Here is a 27,040-nt window from a genome sequence, read left to right as displayed (position 1 = left end):
TCGGTCCCAGTGTTTCCGAGGCACAGATGCACATTCAGTCCTGTGTTCTCCGGCGTCTTAATAGTGTTAACCCGTCAGCTGTCCCCAAAACCGAGGACACAAGCATCTCCAGTGTTTTCGCCGCTAAGCCGGATTTTCACTCTTTCTCGCCGAGCAAGTCGCCAACACAACTCTCCGCTCTGTTCTGCTTTTCTTCCTCCTCCTCCTCCTCCTCCTCCTCCTTGTCCTCCTTCTCCTCCTCCTCCTCCTTCATGCTCACGTACTGAATTCCGCTCTCTGATTGATTTTAATTATGGGAATCCAGATTTAAAAGATAAGTTTTAATCACAAAGCTGAATGTAAATGTGGAGAAAAGGCTCGATGGTTCTCACACTTTGTTTTTATGCTTCAGGATCAATTCCAGTGTCAAAATTTTTGTAATTATTGGCTTTTAAATAATCTAGAAGATTTGCAGCTCATTTGGTTGGACAGTGAGATTCAATATTCTTTCGTTAATACGCACAGAATGGTGTTTCTATTACCAAATATCAAAAAAACACTTGAGTAACAAAAGTGATCTGGTTTCTGTTAATACTATTTATTTGCTCATTGAGTGAATGTTGAAGCTGCTTCTGTTAAAACATGATTTTTAAAAGGAAAAACGTTTGTAGAAAACATTTTTTTTTTAAATATGTTATTTTGTCATCTGCAGTTCTAATTGTTCTTTAGTATGAGCTGACGATGCTGCCAGAAATTATACCACAATAAAAACAATACCATATTGTCAATATCGCCAATTATCATGATAAATGTTGCGTTACTATTTATTTCCTTTAAGTTTAAAGACTGATTTTTACTGGTGAGTGAAAGTTGTGTTTTGAAAAGACTTTTCATCTTTCAACATTTTACAAATCTGAGAGGACTCTAGTTTTCTGTCTCCTCAAGTTTTACATCCATATATATTGAACCTTTCGTTTTATAGTTTTTGATGAAAATCATATTGCAATAATTATTTATATTGATTTACTGCTCAGCCCTGATCTCCGGCCCTTTGTTTAAATGTTCTTCTGGAAGTTTACTTCATTTGAAATCACATCAAACTCTTAATCTGTTTTACATTTCAAAACTTACTCCACCTTTACTTCCTATTATCCGATCGACTGCAGGACATCAACTTCCACTCTCCTCCTCCTCCTCCTCCTCCTCCTCCTCCTCTCCCTGCTCCCCTCGCTCTCTCTCTCCTCCACTCTACATCTTCTCCTTCCCTCTCTCCCTCTCGCTCGGCCTCTGTCTGCTGCCTCGGTGTGTGACTTTGTCCTCCTCTGCGTCTTTCACACTCCCTCTCCGTCTCCATCGCTCTCTGTCCCTTCACATCGGGACGAGGGACGCTGGGCGCCTGTGACAGTGCTCCCTAATTAAGACGTAAAACTGTGGGCAGCAGGTTTCTGAAGGTTACACTGTCTATACCGCGGGAAGTGATAAAGAATGGAGTCACTGATGACATGTGACGTTTTCACCGGGGATGATGCAAACCGCTGCTAATGAAGCCGGGGCGAGGGAGGAGAGAGCGGAGGGGACAGGGGGCCTCTGTGTGTGTGTGTGTGTGTGTGTCTGTGTGTCTGTGTGTGTGTGTGCGTGTGTGTGTGTGTGTGTGCAGCATTCAAGGCCTTTGGGATTTCAGGGCAGAGTATTTGAGTCAATTAGACAGATCGGGTTCGTGAGAGTTGCAGCTCTGCTCTGTCACCGATAAGTTAGTCCTCTGGTCCTGAAGCTGTGATGGTTCATATCACTGTGGTCACTGTGGCTGGGACATGATTCAATATTGTCTCTTATGGACTTTCAGGTGGAATCATATCAGACTTGTGAGGATTCAGCTCAAATTCATGATCCTGTGACAGGGTTTGTCTTAATCATGTTGGATCATTGTATAATTATTTATATTGATATTGGAGAAAACCGATCTATCGATATATTATGATTACAGAACTGTTTAATTTAAATTCTTTGAGACTTTGGGTTAGAGTGGAACAGTTTCCTGTATTTAATACTTGTACATGTCATCCATCGAAGATAAATATATTATATGATAACATGCTTATAATCCCCAAATTAAGATTACAGAAAAGTAGGACAGTGTATCATGAAAGTTTAGAATTCTAGTGTCTATTTAATACTTGTACATGTCATCCATCGAAGATAAATATATTATATGATAACATGCTTATAATCCCCAAATTAAGATTACAGAAAAGTAGGACAGTGTATCATGAAAGTTCTGAATTCTAGTGTCTATTCAATACTTGAGTCGTGTAACTGACATTTTCTTGTTTGTCGTTCTGCGTTTCCTCTGTTTTCTAGAGCATCTTTTTAAATTATTAATTGATCCACAAACACATTTTTTCTTTTCCCCATCGAGGGACAAACCCCAAAACCCTAAAGTCATTACTGCCTCAACTAGACAAAGATGAAATGAGGCTGCATCCCAACACGTTGAAACCTGTTTTCTGCAAAACATGAAAGCCGAAGCACGAGTCGAGCTGCTGCGACGTGAACGAGAAGTTGAACTGAAAAGCAGATGCATAAAACATGGTGGCTGGCGTTTCTCCCTTCAGTGGAAGTGATGGTGACACGCTGGGTTAAAGACGCTCGTGTCAAACAGTTCAGCAGAAACTTGCAAACTTGCAAAGACATCATACGTGCGTCCTCCCGGTGAAATGTCCTCGGAGCCTCGTGGTAATAAATGCCGTGGCCACCAACCTCGCCATTAGGAGAAAACAGCATTAGCCTTTTTAATGCCTGGTAATAGAAAACGCAGCCGCTCCACACTGCTGAATAATTACACTCGGTGCTGAGTGTTCGAGATGAGGCCTCGGGCGACTGTGAATGTCTGTGGTCTCCGACATATGCAAATAAATTAAGGTAATGCAGGCGGCGCTGAGATTTACGCTGACGGCGGCGGCGGCGGCAGAAGTTGAGGCGAGTGTTTGACCCGACGCCGAGTCTGGAAACCTGCTGAATTAAACAGTGCATGAGTGTGACTGCAGGAAAAGAGCAGCGGCATCATGAGCCTCACTGATTCATCAACAGGAGGATTCCACTCCTGATATTATCAGATGTTCCAGTAACGTCTGATGTGTTAATGGAACTTTTCACAACGTCCCAATGCAGCTGAGCCATAGTTACATTCATCCATTAAACTGCTGAGGATTTATTTATTGATTTCATTGTGTTTTTGATAAATTATTGATGATTTTAAATATCAGAGAAGAAAACAAACGTAAATCACGAAATTCTTAAACCTGCAAATGTCCCAAAATTCAGCTCGATAAGTGTTTTTAACGGATTAAATTGAGTTTAAGTCTCAACTCGCATAGTTTCACCATTGTTGTAATTTCTTCCTCGTGTCTTGTTTGCCTGGAGCTATTGCCTACACTGCCCCCGCAGGATTTCTGGTTGCACTGCTTATTCATTTCTATCGATACCTTTCAGAAAGACGTGCACAAATACCACTGAAACAAACATCGAGTGCAAACACACCTCTTCGTTTGTTCTCGTATATACGTATCTAACGTTGAGTATAAATCCTTGATATGTCCAAAACAACACGTGTGTATACAGCAAAGATGTGTTGTGTTACTAGCGCCACAAAACCTTTTAGGTTAACTCTTCAGCTTCCTCCTGCATCAACGTCTTTCCTCTGCTGGAAGTTTGTAAGAGAGAGAGAAGATACTTCACTCTTTCCATAGTATGTGTCAATCACAGGAACATGTACTACGTGTTACTAAAGCTCTCGCGTTCAGAGGAAGTCATTCGCCCGCAGCCTCGTGTTTGTCTGTTAGAAGTGAGAACAGACTCGTTTGCATAAATTCAAATAAACTAGAAAGTGGATGTGTGAAGGGCTCCGTCACCTGGGGAATCAAACGGTGGTGCGTTGACGGACAGGAAGTCGTGATTCCTCCCTGCAGCCGGGCAGGAGCAGATAAAGGTAAACACTGTCTTAGTCGAGGAGGAGATGGAGGAGGAGATGGAGGAGGAGATGTGCGCCCGGACGTGATGTCAGCGGACGTGTGGTGCAGGTTTCTAACCACCGATCCCTGAGCTGCTGAATCTCGCCCTCGAACTCGGCCGCAGTGCCTCAGCCGATCCTCGCTCTCCTTCTCTGGTGTGAGCGTCTGAGCCCCAACGTGAACTCTAGCCCAAATGTGACACACTGGCTCTGGCCATATGCAAGCTTTTCACCCCCCCGTCCCCCCGCCCCCCCGCTCGTGCTGGTGTTGTGAGTACACGAGTCATGACTGTTGGCTGTGGAAACGTTCTGACTCATATAAACCCCCCTCACAAAAGATCTGGGCCAAGCTCCTTCAGACCCGGGCCAGGCCAGGCCATTTCTGCATAAGACTCTTAATTGATTTGATAGACTCGAGCACTGTTCACACCCCCCCACCCCCCTCCTCTCCAAACAAACAGGCCGCCAAAGACTCGCCTCCATTGAGACAAAGACGCCGGGCCCGCCCTCCGCTCGCCGAAGCAACGCCGCGCTGCCAAACTTGTTAATTTCACTGCCGGGCCTCGGGGAAGGTTTGAGCTGTGCAACGATTCATCATACCCCCCCCCCATGTTCTTCTACCAACTCCCAGGTCAACCAGAGTCGACTCGAGTTCACAGGCGCGTTTGTCACAGTGGAGAATGTTGACCAGTGTTGGTGCAGCTGATGAGGCCCCCCCCCCCCCCCCCCCCCTTTAAGAGAAGCAGATGCACCACAGCAGTTGTTTTCATCTGGACTGATTTAGGTGTCGCACACTCGGAGAGCTCAGCTGCACGTGGCACCATGTGGCTTAGAGATAGAGTGCAAGCGGGAACTCAACACAGTTTTGTGTCAGAGCTCGAGCGGCGAGCCGGAGGGAAGATCAGGGCCAATGGGTAAACTCTGAAATATATAAAATATCAAAAACACCGGATTAATAAACTTAAAGAGCATTTTGCTTCTTGTTTTGGTGATTCAGAGTTTAAATGAAAAGGCTGTTTGTGTTATCGGCTTCAGAACTGACATGGGAATCGTTCAAAGCTCAAGGGAGTATGATGTGGACAAGAGATATAAAGATATATGGATAAACATAAAGATATATAAAGCACCAATAACCAACATCATTTAATAATGTTGCACCAAATGAACCCACTTGTAGAAACCAGTCCCCAGATCAGCCTGATTTCTTTCTTGCAAATATCAGTTCAAGGCAGTCGGATGTTTGTGCATCACATGACACCAAACTCTTTAAGTTTTTCACTGCAGCTTCCTTAATGTGCATAACATACGTTTGTGTGTGAAAACATATTAATATTAGTCTTCTGGAAGATGCTCAGTCTGACTGAAAACCTCATAAAACATGAATTTTACAGTTTTCCAGCAGTAGGAGTAAAAAACCTCTGTTTCCAGTTTGTCTCCCGTGTAAATTTATCCCGTTACACAGATTTGTATCCTGAGTGGGGTTTGCTCTCTGCATGTTGGGTGAATAGCCTGCAGTTGGTCCACCCAGTGTGTGTTAGAGCCCATGTCTTCCACGCTCAGGTCACATTAGCCCAGTTCTCACAGTTTGGAGCCCATGTGGAAAAAAAGAGAGAGACACATAAACACCTCCCTGTCGTCGGCGTAGCTTCAGGCTCCTTCACGCTGTTATATTTCCAGCATCTCTGGCCGATGATCACATTATTTACTGCTTGTATTAACATGCGGCTTGATAAGCATATTTTCCTCAGTAGAGCTAACAAGATGCTTTATCACCGGGCTCGTCCACCGGCTGCAGCAGGACGCCGCTGCCGCTCGATTCCACCCGTTAGTTTACAACCTCGTAAATAACAACTTGTTCTCCCGCTCAGATTTAGAGCTGAGAGTTTCTGCTGTAAAGTCAAATTCAACTTTGAACATGAAGACAGATTTTGGTCGTGAATTATGAGCCGTGGAGCTTCGGTGCAAATCAACTGTGCTCTGCTAAATAAGCAGAACACCTCCTGGAATATATTCAGCAACTACAACACAGTTAATTCAAGTAAATTAATACAAGATATGCTTTTTATTAGCCTCTACTTTTATTTTTAGGGGGGAAAAGGAACATTTAGCCTTTTTTAAATTAATCAGCTTTGTGGGTTAAAAACACAATAGTTTAGAATTATTTTTTATAAATAGTATGTACATGTTGAGTAGATGCAAACAACCACACATCTGAAATCTTTCTTTTTTGTTATAACAGACTGTTTCATGTTCAAGAGTTAAACAACACATTTAATGTAGAATAAGAATAAACAACATTTTTCATGATTATTTAAAGTCAAAATATTAAATCAGAAAACCTCAAACACCCAAACTGACGCAGAATTAACTGTTAAAATATTTGAAAAATTCAAATGTGTGTTTGAAATGTAACTTTTCTGTCCGTCAGAGTCGAACTCTCACATCTCAGCTACAGATGTTCACGCGTTGACGAGAATGAAACGACACCAAATTGTCAGAGAAGCTAATAATAACTAATTCATCGAGCCACAACACAATTATCTCCGCTGTGCCTGTGATTAGGAAGCGTCCCGTTAATGCTCCTCTCCGACTTTCTCTGTCTGTAATTGTCGTTAATCACGTCGCTGGTTTTCTTGGCGAGTTCACGTCGACAAGTCGTTAGCGGCGAATCTGCATCTTTAACGAGTTGATTAACTCCGAGCCGAGGAACCAGGGCTGTGATCTCTATCTGGATGATCACGTCTGAAGGTTCCATGATTCAATAATCACACAAATATGAGGTGTTGAATTCTAGGTTCAGAATCACTGTAAAAAATATACATGAATATTTGTTCAAACCTTTTATTCATTATCGTGCACGAGGGACATTGTGTTGGTGGCAGGTTTTAAATAAACACATGCAAACCATCATACATTCAACATTAATAACACATATCTGCACATGACAGGGAAAAAAACACAGAATTATACAAAACAGGCATCATTTGTGCAAGTTCAGCAGATTCATTGTCGTACAATTAAAAGAGATTTAGCTTTTTGTTTTGTCCTGCATGTGCGTGAACGTCCATATCTCCTCTTTTTTAATATTCAGAATAAATATAAACTCATATACAGTATCTTCTGCCATTTTCACTTCCTTCCATGCTTTTATTTTGTATATTTTTCCTGCACTTGCTCCAGATTCAGTGGAGGTCAGGGTCGCCCCAGCCCGGCCTTCCCCTCTCACCTCTCAGCCGGGCGCCACGCCAAAACCATTTCCTCCTGCATTAGCCTCATCAGGGACTTTAATGTGTGCCACCCTGTAGGAGAGGAGCCGCCCTGGCACGTGCACAACACACACACAGACACACACACGGACACACACACACCACCTCGTCTTGACAGCTCACTCCAATTACTGGCCCTCGCTGTCGCATGGCCTGCATCTCCGCTCAGAGCAGATCGCAAGTGACCCCGTCCAGCATGCCGCCGGTGGAGGGGGAAGAGGGGGACCCATGCAGGGAGCAGGAGCAGCAACACACACACACAACACAACACACACATTAACACACACTGAAGGGCCACTTTCCAAAAATCGAGGCCAATCAAAGAGTTCCATTCCAAAACGAGATCTTCAGCACTTGAGAGTTTATCTGCTCGCTCGCACAGAAACACGACTGGCATCAGAGGAGAGCACATTGCTGCTAATGAGTCGCTCTAAGACCTTTATTTACAGAAAGGTTTGAGAGGATTGAATCGTCTGTTTTTAAAATATTGACAGATTAAAATTCAAGGCAACAAAGTTTGGCCCAGACGGACTTTAAACATATTTATATCTGTGTAGAAACTGTTTTTTTGTCTTCAACTCCAGAAAAGAAAAGGAGGAAATGTTCCATCGGTCGTCTGAAGCAGCAGAAACTCCTGATGTGAAATTAACATTGCTATTAATAAGTGATAGGAAACAAATTTTACATCCTGGTGAATTACCTGTGGACCAAAGTTTTTTCTTTTGATAACAGAGGTCAATGAAAAGTGGATCAGAGTCGGGACCTGGACCTTTAAAATATATATAAAGTATATTTTAGCTGAAGTAGCTTTTCTACCCTTTGCAGTATTCGTAAAACAGCCCAGGAGAAGATATTGAGCCGGATTATGACCAAAATTAATAAATGACGTTCGTGTTTGTGTCATGTTTGGTCCAGTTTGCTGGAATCTGGAATAATTTACTTCTTTATGATGCATGTGCCTGTTATCGGGGAGAACTTCAAGCTGGATTCAGGTCAAGTTTGGATAGTTTTCTCTCTGGTTCAGACAAAACTTGTGGCTCGAGCAGAGTCTCTTAAATATCTCTTGTCTGCAGGAATTCAATAGTTGTGTGCAGATTGTGTCAGATTCACATTTTATCACATTAAAACTCTAAAATACAATATTGGTAATAATGCAGATCTATAAAACACATTCACTGCATCACGGATTTATCAAGATGTGAATTTGCACATGCACAATAGATGACTTCTCTGCAGATGGATTTTGTTTCCGTCCTTCTCTCGTGCAGGAAGAAGAAAACTACATCTTTTTGCAAGTTTGCTCTTTTCAAAATTCCTTGATGCTGTTAATCCAGATTCTTTTGTGCACTTTTTAAAATATCTAAAAGCACATAAACTGTGCCCAGACTTCCCAGCAGCTCGAGGAGATGCTTGTTGATGGGGCCGCGACCCGGAGACATGAAGTGAGCGTATGTTTTCGGTGCAGCTCTGAGTGTTTGTGGCGTCTCTCCTGGCCGCTCTGCGAGGACACGTCATTTAAAAGTACAGATGAGCCCACCGGCTTGTTTGTCGAGGACGCTGATACTCGGTGGCACCCAAAGGAGAAATTAACAAATGGGGGGGGGGCCCTCGTTTTTATTTTTAGTTTGAAGTCCCTGTTCGGAAGGTTTGCACATGTTGTGTTGTGCTGCAGATCTGAGCTTTTGGGACACGGAGCAGCTGTGTGTGTCTGTGTGTCCACTGCACAACTGGCTTCTACTTCTTCTTTTTGTCGTGCGCGTCTGAAGTTTGAAGTTTCTCACGTTAGTCGCACTTCGAGGATGAATTTAGCAGGAAAAACGTTTTCTCGTATATCTTGCGTTGCCAATTAGCACCTGAGAAACTTTTTCTTTTCCTCCATACATTTCAAAATGCCACGTTTTCCCTTTCTCTCCGGTTCCAATCCTCCCACCTAACGGCTCTTCCGCTCGCCACTTACATTTTTTTAGAAAAACACACAGGGCTGAAACTCGAGGTGTCACGACCCTGTGGACGTATTCAAAGTTTCATCAGGAGAACACGAGGCTCCGATCAGGTTCTTCCTACAAGCATCTGTTAACACAACCAGCTAAAAGGGCCCGAGTGTTTATTGTGATGGCGTTACACAACAAATGTTCAAATCTGCAGCTACGTGGGAAAGGGAGGGAGAGAGTCTATCGCCTCGGGGGGGGGGGGGGGGGCCAGGAATCAGGCTATCAGCTGGTTTACACCTTCTACACACGTTTCATTGTACCAGGAGAAGGTGCAGTCTATTAACTGGCTCCATCAGCTGCAGGAGGCCTGTCTCAGAACGATCTCTCCTCTGTCTGATCCTCCTGGCCCCGCTCCACGCCGCTCCTCCCACCTCCTCCTCTCTCCCACCCACCTCCTCCTCTCTCCCACCACCTCCTCTCTCCCATGATTATTTTATCATTTTAAATTCTTCATGCGGCATCGCGGTGGCAGCGGCCCCGCTCGAGCAGAGTGGCGCGTTGGCCATACAGTACATTCACACTACAGTTATTTGGACGGCGCTCCGGCGTGGCTCTGTCCCGGTCCCTCGGTTGGATTCTGCGCGTCCATTAGAGCCATCTGTGCCTCCCTGCACCGTCTGTGAGGGCCCCGCCGACGCCAGGACGATTGGCATTTCCCTGGAACAACCAGAGGGACGGTGCCCAGAGCTTTTAGCTGCCAATGATGTGCGATTACTCTGACAAAAAAAAAACCAGGGACGGGCGGGGTGGGGAGCTGCGAGAGGCTTGGGGGGGGCGAGCAGGAGGCCCGGGCAGGAAACAGCTGCACCTACAGTACAGTGTGGCGTCCGTGCTCAAGCTAGCACTCGTCCCTGCAGCCGCACACAGCTGATCCAGAGTCAGAAGCTGCTTCGCTCTTTGCTTTGGAGACGTTTGGCTGCAGCGTGTTGACCAGGGACGAGCGGCAGGAAGAAACACTCACAGGCCGAGAGACGCTTCAGAGGCAAACAGGAAGTGGAGGCATTGAAGCCTCTTGTCCACATTACTGCAGAGATTTCAAACCCCTATAATGTAGAAGTTCGAAAATGCTTCTGGCTCCCTGATTGGTTCTGGTCGAGTCAGAACTTGACGCCAAGCGGTGAATCCAAAGCTACGAGTTCCACCTCGTTGTCACTCGAGGAAAAAAGCCTCAGATTTTAGATCCTGAAATCTGATGTCCTGGAGTTTTCAAAGACTCGAGTGTGATCACTCACTGTTCACTCAGACTCACTGGTTAACTGGTTAGATTCCGGTGCTCAAGGGTCGAGTCATTGGCGTCTTGAAGATAATGTCTCGGTTATCACTTGGAACCAAAGAGGCATTTATTCCATCGGTCACTAGAAAAACAATATGTTTATTTACACTTTACTGGTTAGGCTGATAATTCTTCACTTACTTGTAATAGGAGGTAGATTTCCAGTGCATCATATTCAAGGGTTCAACTCTGCAGCATCGTAAAGGAGGAACTGTTTTATTATTTATTAACGTCCTCCTCCCATGGACCTTATGTGCCTCTATAATCTGTGATCATCTCTTTACAATGAGAAGAAGAAGAAGAAATGCCCGAGTTGTCAGCAAGCATCATGTATTTGGCCGAGTCTCAGGTGGCTCTGATTTCCCAGCAGGCCAGATGGCTGCGCTGTGTGGGCAGTGTGTGTGTCTGTGTGTGTGTGTGTGTGTGTGTGTGTGTCTGTGTGTGTGTGAGGTGCTGGGAGAAGAGGGCCAGCAGCCTCGCGGAGGGAGGATTGCTCACACTCTGGCGTCCTCCTCTGTCCTCGTGCAGCTGTGCTCCGTCCGTCCAACTTGAACTTTTAATTTGTTCAATATGTGTCCGAGGACGAGGAGTAAAACTGAACACATGTCTGGAGGCCGAGGTTTCACAGGCAGGGGGACGGGGGGGGACGGGGGGGGCGGGGACGGGGGGGACGGAGAGGACACCGTGTGGAGTGTCCGTCCAGAGAGGACGACTGAGGATCTGATAAAGGAACAGTTCACACTTGTTTTGTTGAAGGGGGGGGAGAAGTAGTTTGGTAAATTGCACAAACATGGCTCTGAGTTAAAGTTTGGGTTAATCGTCCTTTTAACATCGTCTTCAGTAGAAGTATTAGTAAGTATTGTGAAGTTATTGAAGTCTTCCACTCGTCAGTTATGATTGAACTTCACAGAGTATTGATCTAGAGCCGGTTCATCACTTATTTCCGTCCCCCTGGAGACATTTCAGTTTCCAGTTTGCAGCACGTTTTGTGTATTTGCATGTGTTGTGACTTTTTTCCCCAGTTTTCACGTGTTTTTCATAATTCTCATTGCGCCGTGTTTCCCCTCGGCCGCCGCACAACGTGTTCAACGACAGATTCAATACTTCCCCTCGTTCAACTCGTCATTATTTTTTTTTACCACAACAACAGACAAGTGTTGGAATAATGTAGCCGTCGTCCTGTTGCTGTTGGATTCACTAAACCCGGGATTAACTAAGATACTGTATAGCTGCAAAGCTCTAATGTGGGAAGAAAGAAAAAAAAAGAAAAAGTCTCTGTTCTGGTGATGAAATCTTTCAAAGCCTGAAGCTTATCACTGCAGAAATAAGCATCTTGCAACTGGATTACAAGTCCCAGGCTCGGAAGTGCTTCTGCACTCAGGTCCAGATGGGAGATTTGTGTGTAACCTAACTGGATACTTCCTTTAGGCTTCTACTCTTTTATTTTGTTTTGATTTCACAAATGTGACAAACTATACGATCGATTAATACGACGAGCCAGTGCAAACGTTTGGAAGGAAGCTGACTCCGGATCAGCTGTGTTCTGTTATTTGTCTCCTGAGTACTGTCGAAGAGAGAAACTCGTTCTGAGTCGACGTCAAGAGACAAACACTTGATTTAATATATAAGAGAAGGAAACATGACTGATGTTTGATTTAAAGATGAATATTAATTTGTTGCAGAATCTTCTCTCAAAATATGACTACTATTCACTTGAAGGCTTTTTGTGGAACCAGATGAAGAAACTCAACCTCCAGCTGTTTCTGCTCACCAAAGGTTTTTCTTAAACACAAATATGAACATGTCAAAGATAAAACATTAGAAAGCATCAACTTTCATTTTCTGAATTTAATGAAACTTGGTGGGAGGCTGTGGGAGAAGAAGGAGGAATCCATCCTGGAATCTGATTCTGATTGTTTGCTGAGAGAGGGGAGTCGGTTTTGGGAAATGGCTGCAGGGTAATAAACTGGCCTGGGATCAGACAGTGGTTTGACATCTCCTCTAGACTTTATACAAACTTGTTTACTGGAGACGTGTTCTGTCCAAACCCCACTGGGAAGTCAGGAAACAGCAAAGTGGACACAACACACAACTTAAACTTCCCATTTCTTGGACATCAGACAAAGAGAAAGGAAAACGTCACCCAGTTAGAAACCAGTCGTTCAGTTTATCTTCAAATATAATCTAAACAGTTTTAGGTTTAGAAGAAAATAGGTAGCAGGGAAGTTATGGTATGTTTTAAGATATTTTTCCTCTCTTTTATTTAACATTTGGGTGATTTTGAGATTTAATTCTCAAGAAGCGATCCAGAGAGAAATAAGAGAAATAATAGATAAACCAATCAGCCAGGTGGAGGTCTGAGAACCCTGAGTGTCATTTCTCTTTTTGTGTTTTGTCTGCTGAGTTGATTTCACTGAGACTCGGTGGAAGGAGCAGGAAAACACAGACTGACCTGAGGATGAGGATAAACAGGCAGAACCAGGAGATAGACTGAGCTCTGTGATATTTAGAACATTATCTGTCTTAAAGGAAAGGGACAGAGTTGGGTCTTTAATCAAGAAGCTCTGGATGCAAACACTGTGAGAGATAACAATCAAAATCACACACACAAACACACACACACACACACACACACACACACACAAGCCTGAACAAATGAGAGCTCAGAGTCCAGACGCCTCAGGACGAGTTCAGATGCTTCAGTTTTACACTGAATCTGCAAGAATCCTGCTTGGCTCCATTTTGGCCTTAAAATTAACCAGTGAATCAACTTTTTTTTGGTTCTTATTCTTTGATATTTTATAAATTAAATATGAATAAACAGACAAATAGTGGGGCAGTCATATGCTGGATCTCCTGAGCCGTGTCTTGTGGTCCCGTGTCACCGTTCAGTATATTTCCAATTTATTTCCATATAATGCCGGTGGAGCGTCAGTAATGAACCTGATTAATCTCAGTCTTCATTTGGAGGTTGATGCCTCTCGCCCTGACCCCCCCCCCCCCCCCCCCCCCCTTGTCTCTTCACCTCTCAGTCTCACCACCTGACTCATCCGCCCGTCTATCTGCAGTCACGCTCCCGTCTGTCTGATGAGATTCCACTGACATTCCGTGCTGACATATTCAGACTATTGTTCTGCCGCTCGGCGTGGCCCAGGTGGACCCCCCCCCCCCTGTTTCTCCGGCGTGGCCCCCCCGTCTCTCCGGCGTGGCCCCCCCGTCTCTCCAGCGTGGCCCCCCACCCCCCCGTCTCTCCGGCGTGGCCCAGTTATGAGGCGGCGCTCGCTGCCAAGTCGGGCCCCGCTCATCCAGGAACCGAGGAGCAGGAATGGGTTTGACCGTATTGTGGCGCACCTGCCTCGCCCCTCGCTCAAGATCTCTCCCCCCCCGCTCTGCCTTCCCATCCTGCCACTGCAGAGAGCGCCCCCTTCCCTCACCAAGCCTCCCCCCCCCACCTCCACGCCTTAAAACCAGCGAAATCCACTGAACTTAGCCGCTCTGATGGCCGCGGCCAAAACAGCATCTGATGTGCCTTATTTGTTGACTGTGTGAGATTAGCTGCAGAGGGTGCACGTGGAGGGGCTTACCATGCAGAGATGGAGCGGAGCCCCCCCCACCCCCACCCCCACCCAGCCCCTCCACCAAACACCCGGCCGTCCTGCCAAGTAATCAGGACTGGAAGATTCTCCAGCTTGTCTAAAGCCCTCGTCACACTCGGCCCGTGCACACTTCTGCTCCCGAGCCAGACTGTAGCACCGATACTGTACAACCAGGAGCTGGCAGGTCTGGAACCAGGAGCTGGCAGGTCTGGAACCAGGAGCTGGCAGGTCTGGAACCAGGAGCTGGCAGGTCTGGAACCGGGAGCTGGCAGGTCTGGAACCAGGCGGCCGAGGAGCCGGAGCCTCGTGGTCGTGAGGAAGCTGCCACCTGGACGGGCTGCAGAAGGAGCTGCTTGGTTTTCAGCTCCTCCCGGCGTCGTGCAGGAGAGAAGAAGCTGCAGCGTTTGTGGTTAAACTCCTGAACATCGAGTGAAACCCTCTGAGGCACCGAGACGACTGAATACCTGGAACATGAGGTCACCTGCTGGCTAAAGGTTCAAGACTCACTGACACACGTTTCTGAAAATATTGTTTGTGCCGCAGCAGCAGCAGCAAAAATATCACACTTTTCCAAAAACAATGAATCTTTGGAGATCAGGCCCGGGAAGTGACGGCTGACTGAAAAGAGAACGACTCAAATCACGTCAACGTTCAAATCCCAAGAGATTAATGAGAGAAATCTGATTAATGAGAGAAATCTGATTAATGAGAGAAATCTGATTAACGAGAGAAATCTGATTAATGAGAGAAATCCGGCTCAGACAGGAAATGAGAAACCAAACGTCTTCACCTGTTTCTGAATTTCCCTTTTTAATTCTTGTTTTACTGTGGAACACATCGAAGGCCACTTGTTGTGATCACGTCTGTCCAAGAACATTTAATTCACATAAGCAGTTTTTAGTTGTACGTCATTAATCAAGTAATATTTTTAAGATTTAAAGATCTAATAACTCACAAGTAACAAAAGGCTTCACACTCACACACAGTGAGAGAGCGGAGATGAACAGTTAAGTCCCAAAATACGAGGAAGAGGAGGAAGAGGAGGAAGAGGAGGACATGAAAACTCACTGAGCCACGGCAGCATGAGGAAGATATCGCATATCTACACACACACACACACACACACACACACACACACACACCTTCACAATAAAACGATTTAATTTTTATGTTTTAGGTAAATCGTCATTAATGAAAAGCCCCTAAATTAAGAGTGAAACCTCTTCTTCTTGATTTCAATTAGTTTTGCTGTAAATTTGTTTTAGTTTCACTTTGGACTGAATTCCTTCAGATGATAAGTTTTCTTCTTTTCTCTGGTGCAGCCACAGTTTGAAGTTTTGTCACGTGCACGTTGGAAACACCAGAAACCTGATGTGTGTGTCTTCATGTTCATGTTTCCTCAACATTAAACCTTCACACAGGCTCAGAAGTTCACACCCAGAAGGTTCTGAGTTCAGAGCCGGTTGGAGTTTGTTCTGGAGTTTGACTTAAAGTTACAAGACGTCACCATCACATCTCTTTTCTGCTTTAATCGTTAAAATGGACTCAATTAACCTGATATGAGCAGAGACACATCTGTGAGAAGTCAGATCCTCATTCACCTGCATTGTGTTGGTCTGTGGTCGTTTGCATGGAACAATGAAACTAGAAGAAAGTGAGATAATGTGCATTTTTTACTTTTCATAAAGTAAAACTCTGCTGTTGCTCTTGTGGAGGAATTCGTCCTCAGATCTGGAGTCAGTTTGTCTCTCTGCTCCTTAAAACTAAAACTACAACTACCTGTTTTATTACGTTAAGGAAATACAGTTGTGGTAGTAAACACATGTGAAGCCGTGTGTGTGTGTAAGAAAGTGTGTGTGTCTGAGTGTGTGAGTGTGAGTGTGAGTGTGAGGCTGCAGGCCGACGAGTTGTGGAGGATTCACTGTGCGAGAGCTCCCTCTTGGTGCCAGTTGGCCTACTGCTGCACTGAGGCTCAGACAACTGCTACACACACACAGACACACACACACACACACACACACAGACAGACACACACATTGTGTTTTTGTTGTATTTTCATGTAGTGAATGAACAGATGAACGTCGTTGCAGGTTCATCAGTTGATATTTGATGTTTTGTTCGACTGCAGCTGAGACGTCGATGTCAAACACTGACAACAATGAATTAAGAGGATTTATTATTATATCATATTAAATATTAGAGTGTAATTGTTCAATGAATATTATCTGTTTTATTTTTGTATTTTGTTTATTTTAATATATACATTTTTAAAAGGGTTAAAGTAAAACAATTGTTGCTAAAACCTATATTTATAGTTTATATATTAATGTTTTGAAAAAGTATAGTATTAATAGGGAATATTAATAATAAATATTAGCAAATATTAAAAATACTGTGTAAAACTGAAGTCATAAATAAGTTTAATGTTAATTCTGAAAGTTTTAACTCTTTCTCTCTGTCTCTTGTTTTCAGGGTCGCTGTATTAATTTCAACCGAGTTCAGCATCAGTAGAAAACGACTGAGAAGCAACTCGACTTGTTTCTGTCCACGAGGAGAAGAAGTTTCAGGTTCTTTATTTTTAATATTTTCATTTTGTATTTTTTTTTTTTTTTAAAGATGTATAATCCTGCAGCTTGAACCACTTCCTGTTTCCTCCGCTTCACTTTGTGCACAAAGTTTCTGCTCGAAGCTCACACACCGGCTCAAATGCTAATATTGTTATTCCTTAAGTTATTTACAACCTTTTCTTTAATCACGCGTAAACTTAAAAAAATAATGTTGTAATTTATTTTAATGAGGACTGTGCAGGTCGCCCCAGAAGCCGGCGCTCGGACTCCGTTAGTTTCTCATCCGCACCGAAGGCTTCACATGTTCTGATCATATTGAGCCTTCTGTGGAAAAACCCACATTTCATAGACACAGACGGAAGCTATCTGACCAAAATGAATAAATAATAAAACCACGGAGGGAAGGGGCTGTCTGCCGTCGGCGAGGAAGAGGGGGTGATCCCAGTGGGGTGATCCCAGTGGGGGCCTCACCAGTGCAGAAGTCCAGTGCCTCTTGGCAAATGTCTCCTCGCGACTCCCGTCCAGCTCCAGCGGGCCCGGTGCCCGGCGGCCGGCCTCTTGTCATTTTAACACTGAGAAGTGCACACGCATGACAAACTGTGGACAGGACGCCCCCAGGTACTGGAAGCCATCAAGACTTCGCCCTGTAGTTCAGTGCTTTTTTTTTTTAAGACACCTTCCTTTCATTATGCACTCGGGACAAGGGGAATTAATAGAGCGTTATTCGACCGCGGGACAGCCGCCTCGCCACCACGAGCCCCGGCCCGGTTTGAGGGATTGATGCCTTGAAGAGCTTGACATGGCGCTTGGTGTTTTCCATCCCAGTCTGCTCTCTGCTCAGGGAGGCGTAGCACATCACCGCCCATAAACAGGCCCATCACTTAGGAGCTCCACGATGGAGACACACAGCCGCCGCCCGGACGCCCGGCCCGGCCCCGGCGTCTCAACCCCTCCGAGGGCCCGGGCCGCGTCTCGACCCGGTGGCTTCCCTCCGCACCGCGATATCAAAGTTTAATTAAAATAATTAAAGGCAACAGCGAGCAGCCGCCTGTGAAGCTTCTCTTTTTATGCCTTTTGACATTGGATGACCTCATACCGCGTTGTTCTCCGGGGAAAGAGGACACGGCGCCCGGTGAGGCCGCGCCTCCTCCGCGCCTCCTCCGCAACACAAACCCAAAGCAACGGATGCGATGGACGGATAAGTATTGTTCATTTCCAGAAATTATGTTAACCCACCCCCCCCGCCTCCACCCACCCCAAAAAGCAGGGGATACATACTTATATATATTGTGGATTTCTCAAGCGCGCTGTCATGACGCCAATCCCAAAGGATGTCAGCGTGTGGGGGGGGGGGAGAGACAGGGGGGGGGGGGCAGCAGCTGAAGAAAAAGGCTCGAATGATCCAGTCACTTCGGATTCCGGACTTCAGACGCAAAATGGATATTCGAGTCGAAACCTGACAAAGCGCGGCGGCTTTGACGGGAAGCGGTATAGACAATGACCAGTGGCTGGGTCAGTGGGATGTCTCTGTGCAGGCTGGGAAGCTTATCACATGACACTAAAAATAAGTTCAACAACCATCAAGTTTCAGGGGGAGCGGGCGGGCGAGGCCGGGCGGGCGGGCGCCGCGCCACACGCCCTCTAATTATTCCTTTGTCTCCTCCTCGTCCCGATCGGAGGGACGTAAATAAACCAGAATCAAATCCAGTGGGGGGGTGCACTGGTATTTATGTCCCACTTCAACACTTTTAGCCTCTTGCATAATTTTTTTCGTCAGCGTTTTTCCGCACGAGGACGTTTTTGTCGTCTTTGTTACACAACAGCAGCACGAGGAGGTTTTTAACCCGGACTAATGAGATATTTACACAACCGTCACAACACACGTCACATGTCCCCCGTGTGTGTGTCCTCACACACACAAACACACACAGCACGGTATTTAAAATTGTCCAACACTTTTTTTATTGTACATAAAATATATATTTTTGTTGTAAATGAATGTTTTTGAAGAAAATTTGAATTTTTGTGTTTCTGCTTTTTTTAAATAAAGTGGTTTTCAGATAAGTTAACTTTTATTTTTAAATATTTTAACTTTTCAACAGTTTAAATTCAACTTTGGGTCGAAAACAAGTTATTGTTGTGTCTTTTATTTTATTTTGTATCCACATTTCAACCAGATTGTAGCTTGAATGTCGTTCGCCTGTTTCAGTTTCTGCTCATCGACTGTAAATTATCATTTCATTGTGTTTAAGATTGTGTGTTTTTTATATTCTCATATTCACGAAGCACCTTTGATTCCAGGTTCAACTCACACGAGCACAAATGTGTGTGAGTTGAGACCACCAAAAAAAAAAAAGGCTTTTCTGTATTGTCGAGTTTTACACTGTTTTTATTTTCAGTCGAATAAACCCTGTTGTGTTAAATACACATTGTAGGAAAGAGCGAGCCGTGTGTGTTGTTGTGTTTTTCTAACACGTGTGTGCTGGTAGGGGTGGACACGCTGAAGGCCATCTTTAATTGGGCCCTCACAGATTTATAGGGCCCGACAGGGAACGTGATTATACAGAGTGTGTGTGGACAGAGGAGTGGACAGTGTGTAGCCTCTCCCCCTGTGAAGTCAGTCACCGGAGGCACAACACACACACACACACACAAACACACACACATATACAAAAACCCCTAAGGTTTCCAACGCCCCAAAAATGAGGTCTTGCATTTAGTAAAAATATGCGCTCATACACCTTCTGCTTTATCCACATTTGCATAGTGTGACAAGATGCCAGCTGAGGTGTGTGTGTCTGTGTTTGTGTGTCTGTGTGTGTATGTGTGCGAGTGTACAATAACCCTTCTTCATTGTTAGAATCATCTTTGTCTGATGTCCAGTTTCATAAATATCAGAGTTTGCCTCTCATCACAGTTTGTGTTGTGTTGTTAGGATTCATTCAGCTGAAGTCACGACTGTGAGAATCGATTCAACATTTAGAGAATAGAATTCAGATTCATTTTAGGATTTTAATTCAGATTCAGAGAATTTGAACGGCTTTATCAAACAGAAGTATTTTGTTTTCTAATTTTTTTATTTAATGCAAACAGAAGCTTTCTACAGAACGAGCTCATCACAGTTTATTTAAAGATTCCAGACGAGATCTTTAAATACAGTTCAAACTGTATACAAGTTCATACAGTTTTTTTTTTTACAGTGTGAAGATGTGAAGTTTTTCTTTCTCTGAACATTTTGTACAGTAACTTTTCTGTCATTAACTTGGGTCTCATCTTCTCTTTCTGAAAATACATAAAAAAAACACAATTTACCGGAGATTTGATGAAAGTGGTTGAATGGATAAACCGACAAAATCTTGCAAAAATATCAGCGAATTACTTAAAAAAATAACGTAACAAAAACAAATCCGTGAATTAACGTGTTATTTAAAATACAACTTGTTAAACCTAAAACCAAAAAACTCTCCTCTGGACATATTTATATTTAGAAGAAGAAGAATCGCTCGTTTCTTGAATTGTCTTTATTATCATATATCATAAACATGCAGCTCCAGCTCATCATGAACAGCTCAGTATTCAGAGATGTGAACAAATAGAAGACGTGTGAGAGGAGAAGCTGAATCACCCGGAAAAGATGCTGCGTGTTTAAAGAAGCTTCCACGTGGAAAATATTCAGCTGCAGAGAAATTCACAAATATCAAGCGAGAGACGCACGAGAATCAAGACTTTTTGAATTTTGAAGACGTGAATTAGTTTTGAGTTGGATTTCAAGCAACAAGAGGTTCAGGATCCACGGAGGATGAGGATGTTGTGTTGTGTTGTGTTGTGTTGTGTTGTAGTCGTCCAACAGTAGAAGTTGCACACGAGGACAACGCCAACCGAAGCTCTTTGTGTTTTTGGTCCCACTCTTGTATTAACGCTAACAGCCGAGGAAACACAAAGCACACTCCTAAAGCCGCCCTGAGCTGCGCCACCAGGGTCTGTTTTCACAATTTGATGGAGGCGGCTTTAGAGCCATAAAACTTTCAGCCTCCACTTCCCCTGATAAAGTTTCTCTGGCAGGCGGCGAGCAGACCCAAGCAGCTGTTGCACCCCCCCCCCCCCCCCCCCCCCCCATGCCACAGAAAACCAGCCCAGTCTGGCTTCCCAGGTTATTCCTGATTTGCACAGTTGTCTCTGAAATTTGGGGAAAGTGTTGGGATCAGATGCAGCCGCTAACCTCCAGGAGCCCCGTGGCCCCCCGTGGCCCCCCGAGGTCCCCGAGGTCCAGGCCAACCCCCCCACCACCACCACCACCACAACAGCTTGTTAGAGTTGACACTTGATTTTATGCATTGTGTTTCTGAGAGCATTACAACTAAATCCCCTTCTCAGGCGAAACGCGGGGCTGCTGTTCAGCGACGGCTGTGGGAAATGCAGGTGGTGGTGGTGGTGGTGGGGGGGGGGGGGGGGGGGGATTAGCCGAGCTCTACGGTTCAGGATTTCCGAGCTTTAGCTTGATGCTCTCTTTCCCCCGTGAGCTCCCTGTGAATTTTAAAGCCCAATATACCATAAATGCTGATAAAAGATTTACGAGTGCTGAGCGATGATGAGACTGTGACGGAGGTTCAGACGTTTCAGGAGAGAAGCAGAGACACGGATTTAAATCAATGAGAAATGAATTCTCACAGGCTTTAAATTGACTTTGACTCAGGTAATAAGAGTATTTAGTCACGTTTAATGTTAAATTTCATATAGATTTTCAGGATCTATCGTTGTTTCCATGCTTCCCTGTTACTCCACTACATTTAAGGGAAAAATATACTCAATAAAAAGCAGTTATTTAATATAATCTGAGCCACGGGACAAAATAATTTCACAATTTCGACTTTAAGCTTCATAGAAAGTCTCAGGAAAATATCTGTAGTTTACAATTTCTCATATTTTCTTGGGTTTTTCTGTGTCCAACTTTTTTTTAGTCTTTTAATCTTTACCCTGATTTGAAAGATGAGAAAAAACAAAGACAATGAAAAACAAAAACCATCTAGTACACATTTAGTACATATGTATTAACATCATAAAAAACATGTCATCAGTCTGTGATGGTTTCTCATGGAATAAAATAGTACAACAATATTTAAACTGGTTGTTGGTAATAATAAATTTGAAAGAACACGGAATAATATATATATCAACATATGAAAGTACAATATAAAGTCATATGGAAATAAATAGCATTGATATGGTATCGAACATGAATGATGATGAGTTTTGGAGAAACTGGTTTATGTTTTTATAAAATTTTGTTTTAATGTCAATTTCTTTGTTAAGTATGATAACTTCAGCTTCTTTTGTCAAATTGAGAAGAAGTTTGCTTTTTTAATTTAATAGTAATAAAAGCCTCAGTTTTGACTTAAAAGCAAAACCTCAGCTTTACTTTCCATCACGGACACGAGTCTAATAAAGAAAAGAGGTTTGACGTCGAACCCGTGATAAATTGCTGAGTAAGCAGCTGTTGATGCTAACGTTAGCCACGTAGCAACAGCTAACTCTACGTATCGGCCTTTTGAGTTAACGTGGAATTGTCGTTTTTCTGTCTATCGGCCTTTTGAGTTAACGTGGAATTGTCGTTTTTCTGTCGGTGTTTCAAAATTTAACTTGTGGATGCAAATTCAATTCAATCTAAACAATGAGAATTTGTCACAAAGCTCTGATTCTCCATTTTCTTTTCTCTCTACACACAAACACACACGTTTCGACAAAAAGCCGACAACAAAACATTTAACATCAAACACTGGAATTGATTTGAAAAGATTTTTTTAATCTCAGTTCTCGTTAGCGTCCCAGTTTCCCATCATGCATCACATCAGCAGCGTCTCTGAACATCTGCTGGAGAAGTCGGCAGCGACCGGCCTCTTTGACATCACGTGACATGATTCCACACAAACACCTCCAGCCAAAGTTCCCCTCTGCCTTCATTAAAGCAGCCGCCGCCGGCAAGGTGACCCCACCCTCCTCTGCCAGGGCCCCACCCCCCCGCCGGGGTCAGCCCGGGCTCACTGTGCCCCGACGCCATTGGCTCAGAGGGCCGTCTGTCAGCAGGGGGGGGGGCCGGGCCCGGGTCAGTGGCGATGGGCGGTGAGTTGTTTATCCTGCTCGGCTCCAGACGGACCTGTGACCCCCCCCCCCCTCCGGACAGACAGGTGATCTCGCTCACTCTGACTCAACCATTCCCCCCCCCGGCGCCTCGCCACACATATTGTGCCATCATTATTTCATACCTAGCAGGAGCATCAGGGAGCACAGCCCAGATTCAGGTGCAAAGCTCTGTGTGTGTGTGTGTGTGTGTGTGTGTGTGTGTGTGTGTGTGTGTGGGGGGGGGGGGGGGGGGGGGGGGGGGGGGGAGGGATACACAACACATGAATGGTTTCTGCAACATTTTACACACGCGTTTGAAACCAGAACAGGTTCAGAAAAGGTTTCAGGTTTTTTCTATGTTATTATATCGATATTAAAAATCCTGTTTTCTTGATACCAAAGTATGAATTGAGCAAAATGTTAAATAAAATACTTCAGGCACATTCATGTACTTTAACTGAATCCTCATTGTTTACTTGTTTCTTTGTTTTGTTGAAATAATTCGGGAACTTTTTCTTTACATTAGACGTTTTTCAACTTTTTCACCATTTTTCCTAGAGAGAGAATAATTCATGAATTATGATGAAAAATATCAATAACTGAGTATTAATAGGACTAATGTCTGTGACTGTGAGATATTTGATTTCATTTAAGGGAGAGTCGGGCCTTGGTGCAGGGAGGAGCTCCACTGTCCGAGATTAAGAGGCTTGGTTACAATAATAAATAAAAAAATATTTAAATTAAGCTACTGATAATTTGTTAACATTGGGTTCAATTTCAACTTCAAATTTGCCTTGGTAATAAAAAAGCCTTTCTTATTAATTTCCCCTGTTTTGTGTTATTATTATTATTTCGGTTCTTGCAGCGTCTAGGCCTCAGAAAGTTTTAGAACATAACGATACAGAACCCAAAGTTTATTCCGATTCAAACAACTTTATTGATCCAATGAGGGAAACACATTTGAAGCTTAAACGACAAAAAGCACAATTAACAAACAGGTCAAAGGACATGTAGATAAATAAGAGTTCACACTGTTTAAAACACTTTGACCTTCAGACTAAACTGTGAGTTGAAGTTTCTTTTACATTTTATCTGAATCATCAGTTTATTTCATGTTTGTTTTCCACAAACTGAACTGAAAACCTGAATCTGAGAGAAACGTGGACTCAGCTCGACTGTGATCTTTAATATCTGCCTGTTAATTAACGACTGTGTTCACCTTCCACCTTCAGATAATGTTCTTGATGCTGCGAAGCTGTAAAAACACTCGTCTCCATTTCATCTTAAATTAATTTGGAGCTAATGTGAAATAAATCACTTCCTCTCAGCGGAGCCAGAGGAAGTGAGACGCTGCAGCTGAGGCTGAGAGGGAAATAGAGTCAGGACAATGTGTCCCCGTCCTTTCCCTGTTACACCTCAGACTGTGGCCCCTGTTGGACCCTCCGACTCTGGCCCCTATCGGACCCTCAGACTCTGACCCCCCTGTCGGACCCTGAGACTCTGGCTCCTATCGGAGCCTCAGAGTCTGGCCCCGGTCGGACCCTCACTCTCTGGCCCCTGTTTTCCCCTCAGACTCTGGTCCCTGTTGGCCCCTCAGACTCTGGCCCCGGCCGGACACTCACTCTCTGGCCCCTGTTTTCCCTTCTGACTCTGGTCCCTGTCGGGCCCTCATGGCCCCTCTCGGACCCTCAGTCTCTGGTCCCTGTTGGCCCCTCAGTCTCTGGCCCCCCCAGTTGGACCCTCAGACTCTGGTCCATGGGGGACCCTCTGACTTTGGCCCCCCAGTCGGACCCTTAGCCCCCCCCGGTCGGGCCCTCAGACTCTGGTCCCTGTCGGGCCCTCATGGCCCCTGTTGGACCCTCAGTCTCTGGCCCCCCAGTCGGACCCTCTGGCCCCCCGGTCGGCCCCTCAGTCTCTGGCCCCCCCTAGTCGGACCCTCTGGCCCCCCCGTCGGCCCCTCAGACTCGGGTCCCTGTCAGACACTCAGTCTCTGACCCCCCCGGTCGGCCCCTCAGTCTCTGGCCCCCCCAGTCGGACCCTCTGGCCCCCCCGGTCGGGCCCTCAGACTCTGACGACTCATCCCAAACATCCCGACTCAGCTGTTGCTCTCGCCTGGCCGAACCAGCGCCGCCCCCCCACCCGGCCTGTGCCACTCTCTCTCTCCTCGGCTGGCATCGTTTAACATTACGAGACTCTCCCGGTGTTTGCCGGCGGATGATGAGGCTCTCGCTGCTCTGCATGTGCCAGATGAATCATAAACCTATTCCATATGCCGCCGCAATTTGCTGATGGGCCCAAGCTGTTTTGCCGGATATAAAATCCAGGGATTACGGAGGCTTGATCCTCAGAGAATGAAGGGAGAGGAGGACGGAGAGAGGGGAGCCTGGTGGGGGGGGGGGGAGAGGTGAAGGGCAACGCCTCCTCTCGCCGCCTCCCATTGGACGGGGAAGAGGTGGAGGTGGCGGCGGCTGGTTGACACCTCCATCGATGTCTGAGCTCCTGAAAACAAACACACAACAACATGTTTGTCACCTCGGCCCCGACTCACAATCTGCTAATTGAAGTTTCTGTTCACAACAAAGGGACAAATCCCTCGAGGGGGGGGGTCACCACCCTCACAGAAAAACGAGAGTATTACACATCCGCAGATCTTTTGTTTTTGATGAAGCTGGTTTGCTCCCAGTTTGATTGTTGCTCAGTTTGCACCAGTGAGAGAATGTTGTTGTTTTTCCATCGAACTCAAACTGAGATCGTTCTCACAAACATCCGAGTCAGCGTCTGGTGTGAAGAGGTGGAAATAATGTAGATAATAAGTATTAAATTAAGAATCATATTCAGTACTTTAATGTGCAGAAGTGTTTCTTTTGCTTTAGGAGTTATCAGAACTTTTAAATGTGAATCATAATCGTGGCAGTCGAACTAAACTTGTGTACTTTTATGATGAATAAAAACAAGATGAAGATAATAATGAAAACTAAAGAAACTATAACAAACAAAATAAACACATACTAAATATATTCAATTAAATTAAAATCTTTAAAAAATGTTCAACAAGTTAACAATATATTTTTCTGACCATTTAAAAATGTTTTTCCAAATGGAGTCTGATTATTTACAGAAGAACAAATATATTAAACAAGATTTTACTAATAAACTGTTAAAAAATACATTTTCATGTGAAATAGTTTCTGACTGAAGCTGCAAAGAAAACCTGACTAAATCTTTTCCTTTATTATAACAGTGTCTCATTATTGTAAACGGACTGTTTTCATACATGGAGTTTTTAAAGTCAAGTTTTATTCAGTTTTATTTATATATTTTCTTCATAATAGTAGATTTAAATGTTGTCTCCCTTTTAAAGATTTGTAAATTAATAGTAATTGGATCTTGAATTAAACATTTTTTGTCTAGATTTTTAACATATTTTCACAAACTGTATTTATTTATGATTTATCGCTGTGTAAACAAAACATTTGAAAAACATTCAAAAATATAATAATTCAGATTTATTTGTTGTCTCTCAGTTTCAGATATAACCAAAACATTATTCTTCATCCCTCCTTGTCCATCAAAGCTCCACGTTCCTCTTTAATACAAGATTTAACGTTGACTGTACAACTTAGGTCATATTAAATATCATCGTCTGTATTTACACTGAACAGATTAAAGAAAAGCTCTCGACTGTTTACACTGCGCCTCCGTCCTCGTGTGAAAGGTCAACAACAAACAGATAAACAAGTAAAGGAGCTTAATTCATTTTCAGGTTTTTGATTAATATCAAATATTAGGCTGAGCGGCTGAGACTTCCTGTCAGTGGGGGGGGGGGGGGGGGGGGGGGGGGAGGAATCAGGGATCAGGTTCCAGCTTCTGAGCAGTTCAGCAGAAATAAAGAAAACTGGACGCTCCAACTTTCTATTTAACTTTACGACACTTTCAAAGGTCACCTGGTTTGACCTTTGCTGCTTTCCGAGGTTTTAATGTTTCATTTCTTAAGTAATTGCACAATAGAGTGAGGTGCACCCCCGGCGGAGGGTGGGGGGTGGGCTGGGGGGGGTCCGTGCTAACCACCATAACTCAGACTAACAGCATGTAGAGGCGATTACCTCGTACTTTTTAATTGAGTGGGCTCAGAGCGGCTCTAACTTCCTCCGGCTCTTTACGAGTCTCCGGCTCCTTTAACGGCGCCGCCGCAGTAATTCGATAATCATTTTCATTTGGTAGAATGCTGGCGATCAATCTGACGGA

The 27,040-nt window shown here is 44.4% G+C and overlaps 1 protein-coding gene across 2 annotated transcripts in view; it reads left to right on the top strand.

Moving 5' to 3' along the window:
- Nucleotides 1-19,120, top strand: part of antxr2a (ANTXR cell adhesion molecule 2a) — a 65,414-nt gene extending 46,294 nt beyond the window's left edge. For both annotated transcript variants that reach the window (XM_053421385.1, XM_053421384.1), the window contains exon 17: nucleotides 16,584-19,120. In XM_053421385.1, the coding sequence (XP_053277360.1) occupies nucleotides 16,584-16,622 (39 nt within the window). In that variant the 3' untranslated portion in view covers nucleotides 16,623-19,120. The remainder of the gene's footprint in view (nucleotides 1-16,583) is intronic.
- Nucleotides 19,121-27,040: the final 7,920 nt, after the last annotated feature.

This window comes from Pleuronectes platessa, chromosome 4 (genome assembly GCF_947347685.1).
Source record: "Pleuronectes platessa chromosome 4, fPlePla1.1, whole genome shotgun sequence".
Taxonomy (NCBI): domain Eukaryota; kingdom Metazoa; phylum Chordata; class Actinopteri; order Pleuronectiformes; family Pleuronectidae; genus Pleuronectes; species Pleuronectes platessa.
The sequence above is the reverse complement of the archived record's forward strand: the minus strand, read 5'-3'. Positions and strand labels throughout refer to the sequence as shown.